Below are 17,146 nucleotides of genomic sequence, written 5' to 3'. Positions count from 1 at the left end.
AACTTGGGATCTTCACGTTTTCAACCCTAGCCTAACTGGATCATCCAGATTTTGGGCCTTCAAATTTCTAGAAGAAAATGTAAAAAGGCTTAATCCTTTGTTTGGAACTACAATCGTTTTACTATTTTTAGTTGTATGAATCGTAGATATAAATAATCTACACTAAAATATGCATAATCCTAATTCTCTTAAAACAGATATTGCATTGATTGAATACATATACGCTGCACCATCTTTTTTATACTCACATTATATGATATCCATCATATATGATAGATGCCCTTACTTCAAAATATATATGATGAATGTTATCATTTGCATCAGAAACAGGGTTCATGTCGTGACATCATGTAGAGCTCGTCGCGATGAGTTTGAGACTTCAGGTCACAGCGCGATGAGAAACTCCGTTGTCGCAATGAGGCCAATTCAATTTGTCAAGTCTTCGGAGAAACTCCCTCACGTCACAACGTCGTTTTGAACTTTTGGAATCTTTGCAGTTTGGTCGTTGTTTGATTCTGGGTCAACTTTACAGCTTACACAAGCTTGAATAAGACTTGGTAAAGGTTTTAAATTGTACTGAATGATTGAAATGATGGAATTTAATGGTTTTCATTTTGAATTGTCTGTTAAATGTCTATAATTGTTCTGTTTTCTGGGTCGAGCAAGGGGTGTTATAGAACAATTATGAGTTCATAGAGAAACTTTTTGTGAGAGTGCAATAGAGATAGTTAAATAGTTTTTGTGTGGTTTTACAACTAAAGTTCTCAAGGGGAAAAATTCGATGTGAGAAATCTAGTGGTTGGATACAAGAGTGAGGTTGTTATATCAGTATGTGACAGGGCTAAGGTCTCTTGTTATGTTGAGTTCAAAGATAGTGGATTCATCTATTTGAACTAGGTTTAACTTTAGAATAGTGGATTCATCTTACTGAGCTAGACTTTGTAGGCGGAGAGAAATCAAACTGCATAGATAATAACTCGCCCCTTGTTTTTATTGTGTTTTACGTAATGATATCAAAAGTGCCCACTTCTACCATCATTTCCTTACATAATTTGTTTTCTTAGCATATTAATAACCAGTTCGAGTCAACAAAATAAATAATTACGAAAATCTAAGGGTGTGTTTGTTTCACGGAAAATGGCTTACAGATCAATGGAAAATAACATATTTTTTTTGTAAGCTAACTTATCAGTTTGAAAAGTGTAAGTCATTTTTCGGAAAAATGCTCATTTATGAATAATTTTATTTTTATATAAAATTTAACTTGAATCAAACCTAATATCATTATATTAATAATTTTAATTTTAATTTTAAAAAATATATAAAAATATTATAATGTTCAACATTATTAAACATTAATATTTAATTAATTATATTTAATAATGCAATAAATATAATTTATTATATTAATTAATTATTTCATATTATAATTTTATTTTAATAATAAATTTCAATTATCAAATGTAAAATCTATTATAATATTTTGTAACAAATATATTTATATTGGGTTCATTTCACTAAAAACAACTTTAAAAAAAGAGTTAAAAAATTAATTTTACATAAATATTAAATTTTCTGAAAACGCCTAAAATGAATGTTTGATATAGATGTGGTTGTTGCCATTTGTGCCAGTTGATGTTGTTGCATTAAATTCCTTGATATTGTACAAGTGTATGAAAATGTTGTACCAATGGTTGATATTTGCAGTTAAGGTTAACAATGTGCTCACCATTACAATTTTTCTCATATACAAACCTACCCCAATGTCATGTCTGCTTGCATACCTGAGGGCTTCTTTCTATAAAACCTGGTTAAAGTCACCACCAATCTTCTTACCTTCATCCCACGCCCACTGTCATAAATTGCAAGGAAGAACAATGTTATTAACTGAATGTAATAGAGAATTGTGGTCCAACAAAAAAAAAAAAGGAAAATTTATTTTAAAACTGTTTTAGAACCTATTTATTACATTTTAATGTACCTGCTGATTTTATGTTTTCATTTTATTAGTTTTAAGAGAATTACGATCCAAAGTAAAGTTAGATTACATGTATAATTATGTGATTCAAAATCCCCTTTAAATAATTATAACTACAAAAAATAATTAATTAATAATCAAAATATAATTCAAACTTAAATTTAAATAAGATTTATACGTGGTAAGATTTAATTTAAAATAAATTTTTAATATAAAACTTAAATAAAAACTATCGAATTTTCGATTGGTATAACAATTGAATGCGAAATATGAAATATTGAATCTTTTAGAAGTGATGCGAAGATCATGTGAAAGCAAGGGAAGCCACAAATTTGATATATGTATATATATAACACAGAGACAGGGAGATTGATGGTTCCATATTTTCTGGGTTTCTCACTCTAGAACATGTGAACATGGTTAAGAAGTGGAAATGGAAAGAGACATGACATTCCCTGATTTGTATTTTGGTGGCAATGAGACAATCATTATATCCCCGCGATTCGCACCACCACTTTTGAAAATCCATATCTAATTACTCAATTTTAATTTAATATTAATTTCTTATTATTATTGCGGTTGGAAAATACTTTTTAAATGCTTTAAAAAGTTGATTTGTTAAATTTTTGTTTTTCTTATTGCTGTCAAAAATTATTATTGAAGGCTAAAATATCTTTTTTTGATATGATAGTATATACACGACGTATAAATTTTAAAAACTTTTTAAGTAATATAAATTATTTGTAAAATTGATGCTACATAATATTTTGAAAATTTAAATATAATAAATTATATTTAAATAATTTAATATAATGATACATAAACTATAAATTAATTTATTTTTATATACATTTTAAATAATTAATATAAATAAGAGTATTTTGATAATTTTCATTTCTAAAAAATTAAAAGCAGTTAAATCTCAACTTTTGTATTGGCATATTTGAGCGAAAAAGCACGTAACCACAGCCATTTTAACTCCAAAAATCAGATATTTTTCATTGCTTTTGTGATAAAAAACACTTTTTGAAACATCAAATGCAATAACAACAACAACAACAAAAAAAGCCTAAATCTTAATAAATATCACTTTTGATTTATATATATATATATGAACGTATGTATTATTATGTTATAAAAGTGCTTTTTTAAGTTAAATTAATTTTTTAAATTGGTTTTTCAAGTCAAATAAAAGAAGCTAAAAATTATAGCTTTGATTTTTCAAAAATATTTTGAGCTCTTAATTATAAATTCTCCTTATTTATATTAATTCTAAATTCTAAATATAATTTATATATTTTACTTAAATTCTAGAAACAATTTATATAATTACTTAGCATTTAAAATTTATATTTCATATACATTTATTAATACCATAAATTAATTTATTCTATATATATTAAGCTATAATAAAAGTTGTATATTTGTTAATATCAAAACAGTAATATGGCATCATGATAATAATAAACACCTAAAAAATAAGTATATTTGAGTCAATGGACTAACGAATTTAAATATTGCTTTTATATATATATATATATATCCTATTTTACAACATCAAGTTTAAAATAAATATTTTAATTTTTAAGGTGTGTTTAGAAAGTCATCTAATAATTAAATTTAAGGGTAATTGTTTACAATTACATAACGGTGATATGTTTTGGTAACCATTGTAATTGTTTGTAACTGCAAAATTACAATTTGTACTACCAGACATGACATAAGAAATTACGATGTAATTACATTTTGTCAATCAAACACGTTTAGAAAATTACAATTCTTTATAATTACAAGAGAGTGAAATTACTATCGTAATAATTATAATTTCATTTAATTACTCAGTGTTGTCCAAACCAACCATTTAAAAACACTTTTAACAATAACTAGAAATCCTATCACACGCGTACGCATATGGAAACCACAGATCTAGAACACATATGTGTATTTAAAAATAACATACATTAAATAATAAAATGTAAGGTTTGAAACTAATTAATCATAATAACACATGAAATATATACAATATTAAAACAAAAAATTAGATTAAATTGTGAATAAAACGAAATTTAAATATGTAAATACATCATATTAAGAATAATTAATGAATACCATTATTTAACATGGTATTGTCATCAATCCAAAGTTAGTGTCAAGTTGACTTATAACACCAACTAATTAGCAAAAGTATTAATATTAGAAATTTTATCACATGCGTATGTGTGTGGAGATCACGTATTTAAAATACATAGGTATGTTTGAAAATAGCATACAATAAATAATAAAATATAGAGTGAAACTAATTAATAATAAAAATAAAATATGTACAATATTATTAAATCAAAAAAATTAGATTAAATTATGAGTAAAAAAATTTTAAACACAAATATATCAGATTCAGAATACTAAATGAGTATTAATAGTATAAATATACAACTGATGATGGTAATAAATTGTGCATATTAAAATAAAAATGTATGAAAACCAATAAAATGAAGCTTCAATTGATTGGTAAATTTAAGGTTCTATTAATCCATTTAGCATAGGTTCAAATCCCACCATATTTATATTTATAATTTTTATTTTGTTAACACAAAACGGCTAAAGTACCCTAAAATAATATAACTTATTTTAATTACGAAAATTTAATTACAAAAAGATATTTCCGTAATTTTCTTAACTGAGTTGGTGTCCAGTCGACTTATGACACCAACTCAATCAAAGATTTTATTAATAACTAGAAATCCTATCGCATGAGTATGCACATGGACACCAAGTATTTATAAATAACATAAAATAAATAATGAAATGTAAAGTTTGAAACTAATAATAATAACACACATGCAATATGTACGAAATTAAAAAAAAAACAGTTTAACTTGTTAGTAAAAGAAAATTAAAATAGGTAAATACATGATATTAAGAATATTAAAAAGGCCATCAAAATAACAATAGTAGTCAGTGGCAGAGTTAGGATGTTAATCTTGGGGGTCAATGTAAAATTAGACATGCTATGTAACAATCGATTTTTAGGAGGGGCCTACTTATATTTTAATATTATTTTTAATACTATAAAAATTTTGGAGGGGCTTACTTATATTTTTAGGAGGGATATAATATATATACAAAGAGGGAAATTGCAAAAATCTTAAATCTTGGGGGGTTGTTTATATTTTTGAGAGGGCCATAGTATATTTACAAAGGACTAAATTGAAAAAAAAAACTTTGGGGGGCCATGGGGCCTCTACATGGCTCCGCCCCTGATAATAGTCGTTTAATAAAAAAATATATTAATAGTTTTCTAATTAAGTTGATACCTGATTAATCTGTAACACAAACTCAATTAAAAAAAATATTAATAGTATAAATATAAAGAGATGGAATTTATAGAAACCATTGTAACCTACCTTGATTTTAGATCTCATACAAATAGATGAATCCGAGGAGTTGATGCAATGGCAGTGTTAGTGTGTTACAGAGTTAATCCGTGGGTGAAATAGATTCAAAAGGAAAGGGATTAAGACGTAGAAAAAGAAATGTAGAGATCCAAAATAGATAAAAGGTTGGAGAAAAATAAATAACTGCATTCGGTCTGCCCATTACATATTTATCAGTAAATTTGGTACACACGCATTATTGTAAAAAAAGGGCATCAGAAGGTCAAGAGTAGTGACAAAGCAGCAGAAAGATACGAGTGGTTGTAGGTGTAGAGCCACCCAAACCCACCATGCATTTGTTTTAGATACGATGTTACACTTGGTACCGACATTTGACCGTCTTGCTATCACATCTAAATTAATGTATCATTCATCATTTTCCCAAATGTTTCATGTTTTTGTTTATGTTTATGTTTATGTTTAGTTCTGTGTATGAATATTGCTTACAAGTTTAATTATTTGTTTAAGGTTTTAATGAGGTGGGTTTGAGGGATGGACTGTTTTAGTGCTTTATTAAAGTTATATATGCTCAGTTTTAACTTACTAAACTTCTTATCCAAACAACTTATTGCTCTATTTGGAGAGGACCATTGCTTCATTGCCTCCAATTTTTTTTATGATTTCTCAAATTCCAATTATCTTTTTATTTTAATTCAACTTTAATTTCAAGCCAATATCATTTCTAACATATTTTTACTCAATCCTAATTAGTTTTGGACCCATACACAAAGAGGGGAGGATAAAAAAAATTACAGAAATTATAATTATATTTAAATAAAATTTTAAGTGTTTATTCAAAAGTTGTTCCAACTTTGTTTATTTATGGCGAATTTACTAACAGTGCATCTCTAATTTTAATTATAATTAAATAAATTTAAACATTTATTAAAAAATCTTTCAACTTTTTAATTTTTTCATTAATGATGTAGCAATTTGTGATATCTTGACAGTGCATAGGATTTACGTACCAATAGTACATTACATATTATCTTTTTAAAATTATAATTTATTAAAATATTTTCTCTCAAATATATATATATATTTAATTTTCTATTCATAATTAATATTATTTTTATTTTTAATTTTATACATTTTATATATGTATTGCCATTATTATTAGTTTCAAACTTTACGTTTCATTTTTTATTATATATTATTTTAAATATACGGTCACATGATAGAATTCCTAATAATATATTTAATTGTGTTTAGTGTCATAACTCACGAGTAGAGACATTGGCCTAATCTAAGGAAAATGCAATGAAGTCAATAAATTATAAGTTAAATGCAGTCTAATATTTTTTTTGTTTGTAAAAAAAAATTGAATTCAGTTGATACCTATACTAATAATAATATGCTTCTCCAATGCCTTATTTAGTAAACTATTTCAAAAAAATTAAATCAATGTAAAATTAATATTTTTAATTATTTAACTTTTTATACATATTTGACAGTTCAAAATAAAAATAATTTGATAGACTTTTTTCATATAAAAATGTGAAAAATAATAAATAGATAAGAACTACTTATCATTTAATAGAGAATATTTTTAATTAAATCAATTTTATTTTATTTATTTTAATAGTATACTATCTTATACAAAATTTACATTTAAATTTTAACTTTTTTTTAAATAAAATGAAATATTTAAAAATTAAGAATAAATATATGATATAAATTTTTATAATTTAATTATTAATTATATTCCGTAATTAATTTTATGTAATAATGAAACAAAACATTCATGCTATGAGTCAGTGACATGATATAAAATCCTTTGAAACACTAATTGCTTCTCTCAATAACTTCTCACTCATAATTTGTTCAGAAAAAATACATATAAACTTTTTGTAAAAATTAATGAATAATTATCCTTAAAATAAAATATTAAAATATTAAAAAGAATTCACCCCTATCTCGCAAGGTGACAAAAATAAGTTCATCACGCATCAAAAGGTGGTAAAATAGAATGATAAAGGCGTATAAATCACTCAAGCCTTAATTAAATCATAAAATTGCAAGTGCTAAAAATGCCTTTTAGTTAATTGTATTTTCTAGATTTGGCCCACGTGAGTGGAGGACTCCTTTTAACCTCAACTTGTTCTCTAAGTTGATGGATGAAGTAACATTTTACACACGAAATCAATCAAAATGCTCGCGGATTTCTCAACCCATCCCTATTTCCGAGGCCATTTCAACCAACTGTTTTCAATTAACTATGACAAAATTACTTGCCAAAAATCAAGAATTTCGGCTTTTGTTTTTATTTTTTTGAGAATTGTTTGGATAATGAGATAATCATACATGACCCAATCCAAAAATGTTTCCATAACTAAACACTTAAAATGTACACTTATTTGGAGGATGGAGAATTCGCTCCATTATACTGATTTTTATTACATCTAACAAAAATGTCATTGTTTCAATAGTGGGATAGATTAGGACATTTTTAGTGTTGTCCATACAAAATATTAAACCCTCTTTTCTTTTTTTGGATTAAATTAAGGTGGAAAAAAGAGAGACATAAATTGGAACTTGAAACCAATAATTAAATGACCGGAAGTTTAACGAGAAGTCTCGGTTCTAACGGAGACCCATAACGACCCGACATTTTTTCCTGCCGATCCGAAACTCCAAATCGGATTGGATTCCTCAAAATCTAGGTTACTTTCCGTCAGCGGTTCACGGTAACTAGCAATCCGATTTTCCTGCCGTTTGAACCGCTCTCCACAGCATCCATTTTTCCCCCTTTTTACCCTAACTACCCCTGTCTTCCTTTTTCCTTCTTTGACTCCCACCTTTTTTTTTCTCCCTCTATTTTTATTAACTTCATAATTCATTAGCCGAATACATATATAAATAAATTAAAAAGAATCCATTTTGTCGTTTTATTTTTCAGTCAAAAAATAGAAAAAGTTACTGAGGCGGGACTGAGCTCGAGCACCAATCACGGAGAAGCGAACTTAGGTAGGAAAGTGGGATCCACACGTGCCAGGTAAGATATGGACTTAACCGGATGATGTGGGCTCCACCTTATCCTCTGATTGTCCCGTATTTCCCGCGAATCAGATTGCATATCAGCCACGTGGCTAACATGCTCTTGATTAGCTTTCCCAATCTTCCATCACAGCCGTTTGTTTTAACTTACTGGACCCCACTACAGTGTTACACATCCTCTCAATTAGTAATAATTTATTTAAAAAAAGACAAAAACGAAGTTCGAGTTTTTTGTATGAAGAGCTCAGCCGCATAGATATTTCCGAACAAGTTCTTTTTAATTATTATTATTATTATATTTTCTTGTTAAAATTAAAATAATTAAGCAGCAAATGGGGGAATTTCATGAGATGAATAAGGGTAATTACGACATTACAAAAAATCACTGAACTGTTTCGGAAATCCAGGCGCATTTTCAATAAAATTCCCGCAACTTTCTGTAACGACAACTACAACCTGGAATTTTATAGTAATTAATTAATTTCTTTTGTACATTAAAAAATATGTGGCAACAAGAAAACATTTGAATTTTTTTTTATAAATATCATAAAGAAAAACATAAGAGCAAGAGCAACAATAACATAAACTGGAAAAGTAGTGACTTTTTTTTAATTAAATAAATAAAGTCAAATCAAAATTATTTATTTTCTCTTTACTGTAATTAGAAATATGTATAAATATTTTATGTGTGTTTTCTTTTTGAGAGAGAGAGGAAGACATGGGAAAATGAGTATATATTGATTTATTTAAGTGAGTGTTGATTTGAACTAAAGACAAGGCGCCCTTTAAAGGCTATCCTTTCTGTCATTTTGGCAATATTTTTTAAAGGAGTGTCGTTTCTGGGGAGAAATAAGAATTGTAGAAAACCAGAAAGAAGATAGAATTATAGAAGTAGCTAAAAAAGAACTCCATAGAAAGGAAGGGAGAGAAAAAGGAACAATAATGATGGGCATGGAAGAATTTGAGGCCTTGGATTGTTTCTTTTGATTTTCTTTTCTTCAGTTTTCTTCATCTTCTGGAGCCTGTTAGATTTGGTGGGTATCTTAGATCTTTGCTCAACAATGTGTGTGTGTGTTTTCTTTATTGTTTTTATTTGATGGGGTTTCTTTGTAATGGTTAGTTCTGGTAAAAACGATGTTTTTTCCGACATGGGTTTTCAAGGAAATGTGGTTACGAGTTTTTAAAATGACAGGATACTAAGTTTTGGTTCATGTTTTTGTCTTACAACTGTGTTTAACTTTGTTTTTCTGCTTTTTGAAACACATCTTCAGTTTCATTGGGTATTTTCAAATAGAAAAAACAAGCAGAAACTCTTGACTCTTGTGGCCCCCCTTTTCCTTACTGGTTAATGCTCATGAATTTTGAAACTGTTCTTGCTTCAAAAAAAAAAAACAAAAAAAGCTTGTAAATTAATAAAGCAAAGTGTTCAATTTGCGGAACTATATGTTTCCATGAATGATAATAAACAAACAAACAAACAGAAGATAAACAGAAAGGTTAAGAAAAAAAGAGAGGAAAGGGTTAATGTTTCATTCATATATATTGCTTTTGGTTTTATGGTTAATGTTTGAACTTTGAAGCCAATTAATGTTACATGTTTTGCTATATTCAGACACTGATGAAGTTAATTAGCTATTCTGTAACTGGAAAAAAAAATTCCAGCTTTTGTCTACTAAGATTAGGCTTTGGTTGTGCTGTCAGTCATTTACAATTGACCTGCATCCGTCCCTTTTTCTTACCCATATTGGTTTGAACTTTGTGGTTCATTCTCTAGGTATTAATGTTATTTTTATTTTTGGTCCTTCATAATAATTCCTACAGCTAATTTTTTCCCTGTCCTAGAATCACATATATTGCTACCTTTTTTCAAAGCTTATTTCCATTCGCGATTATTTCATTTTGTGTTTTCTCCAATCTTTGCTTGCACTTGCAGGGTCATTTTGAGCAACCTGCCCTGCCCATGGATTTTACTGAATCCACCAAAATTGTGTACAATAGGATCCAAAAATTGGAGCCTGAGAATGTTTCTAAAATTATCGGTTATCTTCTTTTGCAAGACAATGGGGACCTGGACATGATCCGTTTGGCCTTTAGCCCTGACGCTTTGCTCCACTCTTTGATCCACAAGGCTAAATCCCAACTCAGCTTAAACAAACCACCTGTTTCTCAGGTGAGTCCAACCCCTGTGGTCGACTTCCCCATGCAGTTAACTCCATTTTCCCGTGCGGTTTTGACCCGAAGAGCTGCCGCTACTCCTTTCTGGGATCCCCCAGTGACTGCTGCTGAGCAACATGTGAATAGTTTGGAATTCACCCCGCCAGGGTATTCGGATGCTGTTGCCGAAGATCATAGCTTCCAAAGCCAAATGCATTTCTTGAACATGGAAGATCAGTTAGAACCTCCCAATTCCGTTGGTTCCGAATTTTCGAGCAGTTACTATTATTCTGAACCTGCATTGGGTGCAAGAACCAGCCGAAGGTCCCCTAGCTTGCCTGAGTTCCCTGTTAAGATTTGCCATTACTTCAACAAGGGGTTTTGCAAGCATGGAAACAATTGTAGGTACTTCCATGGCCAGCCTATGCCGGAGAGCTTTTCACAGCTTTTCAGCTCGAGTTCGAACGAGGCCGGTAATGAAGATAATGTTGTCTCTCCTGGGACTCTTGAAAAGCTAGAGTTGGAGCTCACCGAGCTTCTAAAAGCAAGGAGAGGGTTGCCTGTTTCTATTGCCTCTTTGCCTACGTTATATTATGAGAAGTATGGGAGGACACTTCAAGCTGAGGGTATCTTACTGAGAGCCAACGACATGGTAAGGCTGGTTATAGTCTGACCAAGCTTCTTGCTCGATTGAAGAGCAGCATTCGTCTCATTGACAGGTGCGGAATGCGAATGGTGTTCATGTTGGACCTTGCATTTACACAATTAGCTGAAAAAGAAATGTTTGGATTTAACTGTCATATTGATTTGCAGGCCCCATGGGCAGCACGTGGTGATTTTGGCAGAAGATGCTCCCAAGTACCTTGAGTATGCCAGCGAGAGGAATGATCCCGGTGCAATAGTTGCCGGTTCTAGGCAGATATACCTTACCTTTCCAGCTGAGAGTACCTTCACCGAACAAGACGTTTCACACTACTTCAAGTAAGGAAATCATAATGAAGATCATTCAAGTTGTTCATTTTTATCTTCTGTTGTATTTGATCTTATGTTTCCATTTAAATTATTCTATAGCAAATTCGGACCGGTTCAAGACGTTAGGATTCCGTGCCAACAGAAGAGGATGTTTGGATTTGTCACTTTTGTTTATGCTGAGACAGTGAAGCAAATTCTGGCTAAAGGAAATCCTCATTTCGTATGTGGGGCTCGTGTTCTGGTGAAACCATATAGGGAAAAATCAAGGCTTGTTGATAGGTAAAGTTTCCAGTTTCATAGCATATTAAATGATCATATTCTGTAGCACTTCATCTCGTCTATATTTAGTTGGATCTTGTTTATATTAAAAACTTTGGGGGTTCAAACTCAATGGCCGGATACGGTGTGTGCTTGACTCCTATGTTCTCCCTGACCTGGTTGCCGTCTTCATATGGTAAAATCAACATATTTTTCATTCCAATGAATGCTACAACTGGTGTGACTGCCTTATGCAGACATCGCATGGCTTCCATTTGCACTTGCGAATAAATGATGGTTGAAAATGAACCTTTGGTATCTGTCTAATTGCCAAAACATTTGTAGTCACCAAAGCATGCAACTTTTTGTTTTGCTTCTTAAATAAACTGGTTGGTGAAATAATTTGCTTTGTGATTAATCTTATTGATGTTCTTGTCAATGACACATCGATTATTTCCCTCTCGGTTTTTGCAGGAAGTATCCCGAGAAATTACAGCATCCTCCTATGTATTACGGTCCACACTTCATAGACGGGGATTCTGAACTTCAATCAAGTTACTACCTTTTCATTTTATGCTTTGTTTTATATCTTTCTTTATTTCCAGTAAGATATTGGTAGCTTATTCTGATTCAACACCAAATTGCCTGCCCGTTTTACAGTGCCAAGAGTTTGTGATAACTCGAGACCATTTCGGAAACAGCTAATCGACGATCGTGAGCAAACATTGGAGTTCGAGGGGAGGCGTTTCTCAGAGTTGCAATTAGCACCAAAGCAGTACATGACTAATCACTTCTATTTTGGCTACTCAATGGATGAGCTGAAGCACACAGATGGTATATAACCAAATTCACTAAGTGAAACAACCGATTCTTCAAGTCTCGCTGTATGTGTTTCTAACCATTGGAAAACTACTGTTGTAGCCTGCGCAGACCAAGCGGTGGATTTCCCGACCGCGGAGCGTTTCAACTATCTTTTGGATGTTCTGAATACTGGTTCAACCAGTGAGGACAAAGTGAAGCATATTAGTACCAATTATAATGACCAGGATAGGTACGTATTTGGTTTCTGCGTTCCGAAACCTCAGTCTTTTCACTTATCCAAACCATAATTAACGAACTGCAATCATTAAATGAATAAAGCAAATAATAAAAGGTTTTGCATCCTATAATAGCCAATATTTCATGCAATTTTGGTGCATGAGAGGCATTAAAGTGCATAAATTTTATGTTGGCAGCAGTCAGGGACTCAATCTTCCGGAGAGTCCATTTGCATCTCCAATAGGGAGCGGCATTTCAACAGTTATATAGAGAGAAGACTGAGATTTCAGATCCAGAACAAGAGCAAATCCAGGAAAATGGATACCAACAACAACAAGAGTTTCATTTTCTTCCCATTTCCTCGTCTTTTCTAAACACAATTGAAGTTCACCACCTAAACATCATCGTCCGGCAGCAGCATCTTTCATAGTTCATACCAACCGCAGGAGAGAAACACTAGAAATTCTCCACTTTTACTTCCAATGGAGAAGATTCCAAACAAAACTTAATATAGAAACCTAATATGTTAAAAGGGTAAGTTTTTTTTTTAATTAAAAATCACAGGAAAGCAGGCAGAGAGCTGTGAATGTTTTAGAAGAGAATTGTAATATACAGTATTTTTTTCTCTTTAGTTGAAAAGAAGAAACCAAAGGTACAAATATCGTAGAAGGTTGAGATGAAAGAGAAGATGTAGAAATCTCTGCTTTTTATCAGCAGTAACATATATCATCATAATTGTAATATGCATAGTTGCATGTATCATTTGGTTGTGGAGATTGAAATGTGTAATGATGATTAGTGGTGGAAGATGTCGCCTTGGGTGGGGCCAAGGAATGAAAAATAAAGTAGGAAGGAGGCAATAAGAATTAGTAGAGATAGGAGGATTAGATGTTGGTTGATGAGATAAGATTAGTGGACCTGATTTGATTCAACATTTCTCCACCCCATTGACGCTTCGATTTTTATGAGTTGTTAACGGGTGAATATATAGATTATTAAAATAATAATTAAAATTAAAAAAAACTAATATTTGCATAGGTTTGCCGTTGGGATGAATGTATTTAATATTTTTCATGCAACAAATTAGATGTTCAGGTATAAAAGAATGTTCTGGTGGTTAAGGTGTTTATTGTCTTTGGTGTCTTAGGTGTGGTCTGAGTTTATTGTCAAACAAACAATTGAGAATACAAATTCAAAGTCTAAGATGTATAAATAAGCAAGTAGTTGAGTGAAATAGATTATTTATTTATTTTATTATTATTATTTAAAAAATTTGTAATAGTATAAATTGATTAAAGTTGCTGAAAAAAAATATAAATTGAATTTTTAAATATGGATGTAGAAGTGGCATTAAACTTGAAATGAAATTGCATGTACAAGGGTTTAAATATTGGGATGTAAACTTGAAATTAAATAAATAATGAACGTCATTTTAAGAAGAAAATAAAAATTAAAAGGACTAATGATGATATTTCCCTAATTTTTCTGGTATGAAAATGATTCATATTAATTAAAACGGATTCTGGGTCAGATATAATAAAAAAAAATTATAAAGTTGAGATGTGATTCATGCAGAATTATTTTATAACCCGCTAGATCTTGAATATATTATCATCTGAATCCCATCAAGTATCAACATTAAGGAAGGTTAAATAAACATATTGTTAATGAAGAAGAAATTGAAATGGACAAAATCTTATTTCTTTTTACTCCTAATTTCACATCTAATAATTTCTCGCATTTTTCGATTGAATTACAGTTAAAGCAGAAGCGACGTTGCAACGACGTGACGACGTTCGGAACAAAGCAAAGAAGAGATGATGTCACCACGAATTCTAACTTAAAGCAATTGCGCAACTAGATTATTAAAGAGAGAACTTTAAGAGAATTTTGTGTTTTAGTCAAAGAGTTTTATTTTTAGAGTTAGAGTTTGTTTTGAATTTTTCCATTTGATCCCTAACAAATAATCTTATCTTCATTTATAATTTATAATTTTATTTTTGTTGAATGAATAACTTAGGTTTAATTGTGTCCATATAACATTTAATTTGTGGGTCAAATATAAATATTTTTTATTTAAATTTATATTACTTTTTACAGTTAGATTTTCAAATAATTATCTAAGTTATATATATATATACAATGTAAGAATTTGTATTCTTTGACTTTAGGCTAGCAACACGTAATGACCAAATAATCAGGTGAGATATCAGTTTGGTGTCCGGCTTTTTAAATTTTTGGAATAGTTGATTATAAGTCGGTTTTAGCTCGATTTGATTTTCGCTTTTTTTATATCAATTTTTATTTTTTAAATTTATTTTGATAAAATAAATTTTGTTTTATAATTTTTAAATATTGTTTTATAAAATTTTAAGTTCTTTTTCTTAGATATTTCTAAAAAATAATAAAATTTTAAGAATTTTTAAATTACTTTTATTATTTTAAATATAAAACATTTATTTTTATATTATAAAAAAATAAAATTAATTATATATTAAATAAATAACAAAATTCAATTCGATTTTGAGTAATCACAAATTTTATACATACATTTTATAAATCGTCCCTACAAATAATAATGAAACATATATTCAAAAATCAAAAGCAAATATTTTAAACCAAAATATACATTGAATGAATGCTTACACAAATTCAACCATAATCAAACCTTCTGTATTCATGATTTCAAGATCAGTTTTCTTCCCCCAAAGAAATTTCACGTTAATTCTGTCAAATATATTATTCTCCTATTATTATAATTATTAAAATTATATAGTTTGCATTTTAAATTTTATATTATTGGGAAAGTTGCTTCTCGTTTTATATCTTGTTATGCCGAAATTGTTTCTTTTCTTGGACTTGGGCTTTCAATAACTTTCGTTTGTGCTGAGTTCGGTCCATTTGAATTTAACATATTTGACAAAATTAGATACATGGATCCACTAGGGTGCTCAGACTCCTAAATGAATTACTTGAGATGATTGGATAAGCACGAAAGTTTCATTATCAAAGTGTTATTTTTAGAGATAAATATCATATTTATTCAAAAGAGTTTTGGAGCAGTTGGAAGATTGATTTACGAAGACTTTTATGCCACACATCAAGAGTAGTTTTTAAGGTGTCTTTGCCAACAACTTTGTTTTGTTCTTATGGTTTTTTTGTGGCACTCTTTTAGGTATATTCGAGAGAGTTTATTGATTATATTATGAGGTATTTGAGTGATTGATTTGTGACAATTTTTGTTGGTATTAGGGCTGCAATTACTTATTTGTGTGAGGTTATATTGGACTTAAGTTAATAGGTGATTCAGACGATTATTGCATAAAATCATTCATTGGACGAGGCTTCACAGATGTAGGATCATTGTGTCTGAATTGTGTTAACAAAGATCGATTGTGTCAATTCTTTTCTGCTCTTATTTTTTACGCTACTTGTTTTTATTCTAATTGTCGTTACAACTAACGTTAAGCAAAGTTGATTTATTATATCTACAGACTAATTATTTTTCAATTGGTTATAGAGCAGACTTCAAAAGCTATTTGAAGGTGATCCTTTGTCCGATTTGCAACCATGAAATCCATGAAGAAAGGTAGTTCGATTACTCAATGAGGGATTCCATTATGTTGTCAACGAAGCAAATTGGGAAGCTATTGGAAATAGGTGGACTCAACCCACTGTAATTGTTGTTGATGGCACCACACGCCCTAAAGAAAGAAGTAAATACACTGATGTAGAAAGAATGACTTTTCATGAAAATTCACAAGCCTTAAATGCCACTTTCAATGGAGTTGACTTAGACCAACTTAAAGTCAGTTATGTATGTGCATATGCTAAGAAGGCATGGACAATCCTAAAAAACCAACATGAAGGAAATGATATCGTGCGCATGTCAAAAATTTAGAATTTAACAACTAGGTTTGAAAATTTGAGAATGTTTGAAAATAAAACTATCTTTGAGTTTTATGCAAGATTACGTAAGATTCCTAATGAGGCTTTCTGTTTCGGTGAACATTTTTCTAATGATAAATTGGTACTCAAAGTGTTGAGGTCTTATAACACCCCTAACCCTTATCTATCGCCAGAACAAAGTTACAGAGCATTATCAAACTTTTCAGATCAAATACGGACATTACATATTATTTAACATACATGTCATAAATCAATCAAATTGTCCCTTATATGAGCTCTCGACGCCCAAAATATATGTTAGAAACAAATCGGGACTAAACCGGGTACTTAGAAAATTTTTCCAAAAATATCAAAATTTTTCAAAGGAATAGGGAACACACGCCCGTGTGACCAGGTCGTGTGGGCA

At 30.0% G+C, this 17,146-nt stretch overlaps 1 protein-coding gene across 1 annotated transcript; it reads left to right on the top strand.

The window, feature by feature from the left end:
* Positions 1 to 9,085: 9,085 nt before the first annotated feature.
* LOC107912599 (zinc finger CCCH domain-containing protein 18) lies at positions 9,086 to 13,574 on the top strand. Its single transcript, XM_016840839.2, is given in 9 exon segments — positions 9,086 to 9,443; positions 10,343 to 11,183; positions 11,186 to 11,282; positions 11,377 to 11,544; positions 11,635 to 11,814; positions 12,268 to 12,347; positions 12,454 to 12,627; positions 12,715 to 12,844; positions 13,029 to 13,574. Coding segments are annotated over 8 exon segments (1,716 nt in total). The 5' UTR covers positions 9,086 to 9,443; positions 10,343 to 10,369; the 3' UTR covers positions 13,102 to 13,574.
* Positions 13,575 to 17,146: the final 3,572 nt, after the last annotated feature.

This window comes from Gossypium hirsutum, chromosome D11 (genome assembly GCF_007990345.1).
Source record: "Gossypium hirsutum isolate 1008001.06 chromosome D11, Gossypium_hirsutum_v2.1, whole genome shotgun sequence".
NCBI classification, from domain to species: Eukaryota; Viridiplantae; Streptophyta; class Magnoliopsida; order Malvales; family Malvaceae; genus Gossypium; species Gossypium hirsutum.
This window is presented reverse-complemented; position numbering and strand designations above follow the sequence as displayed.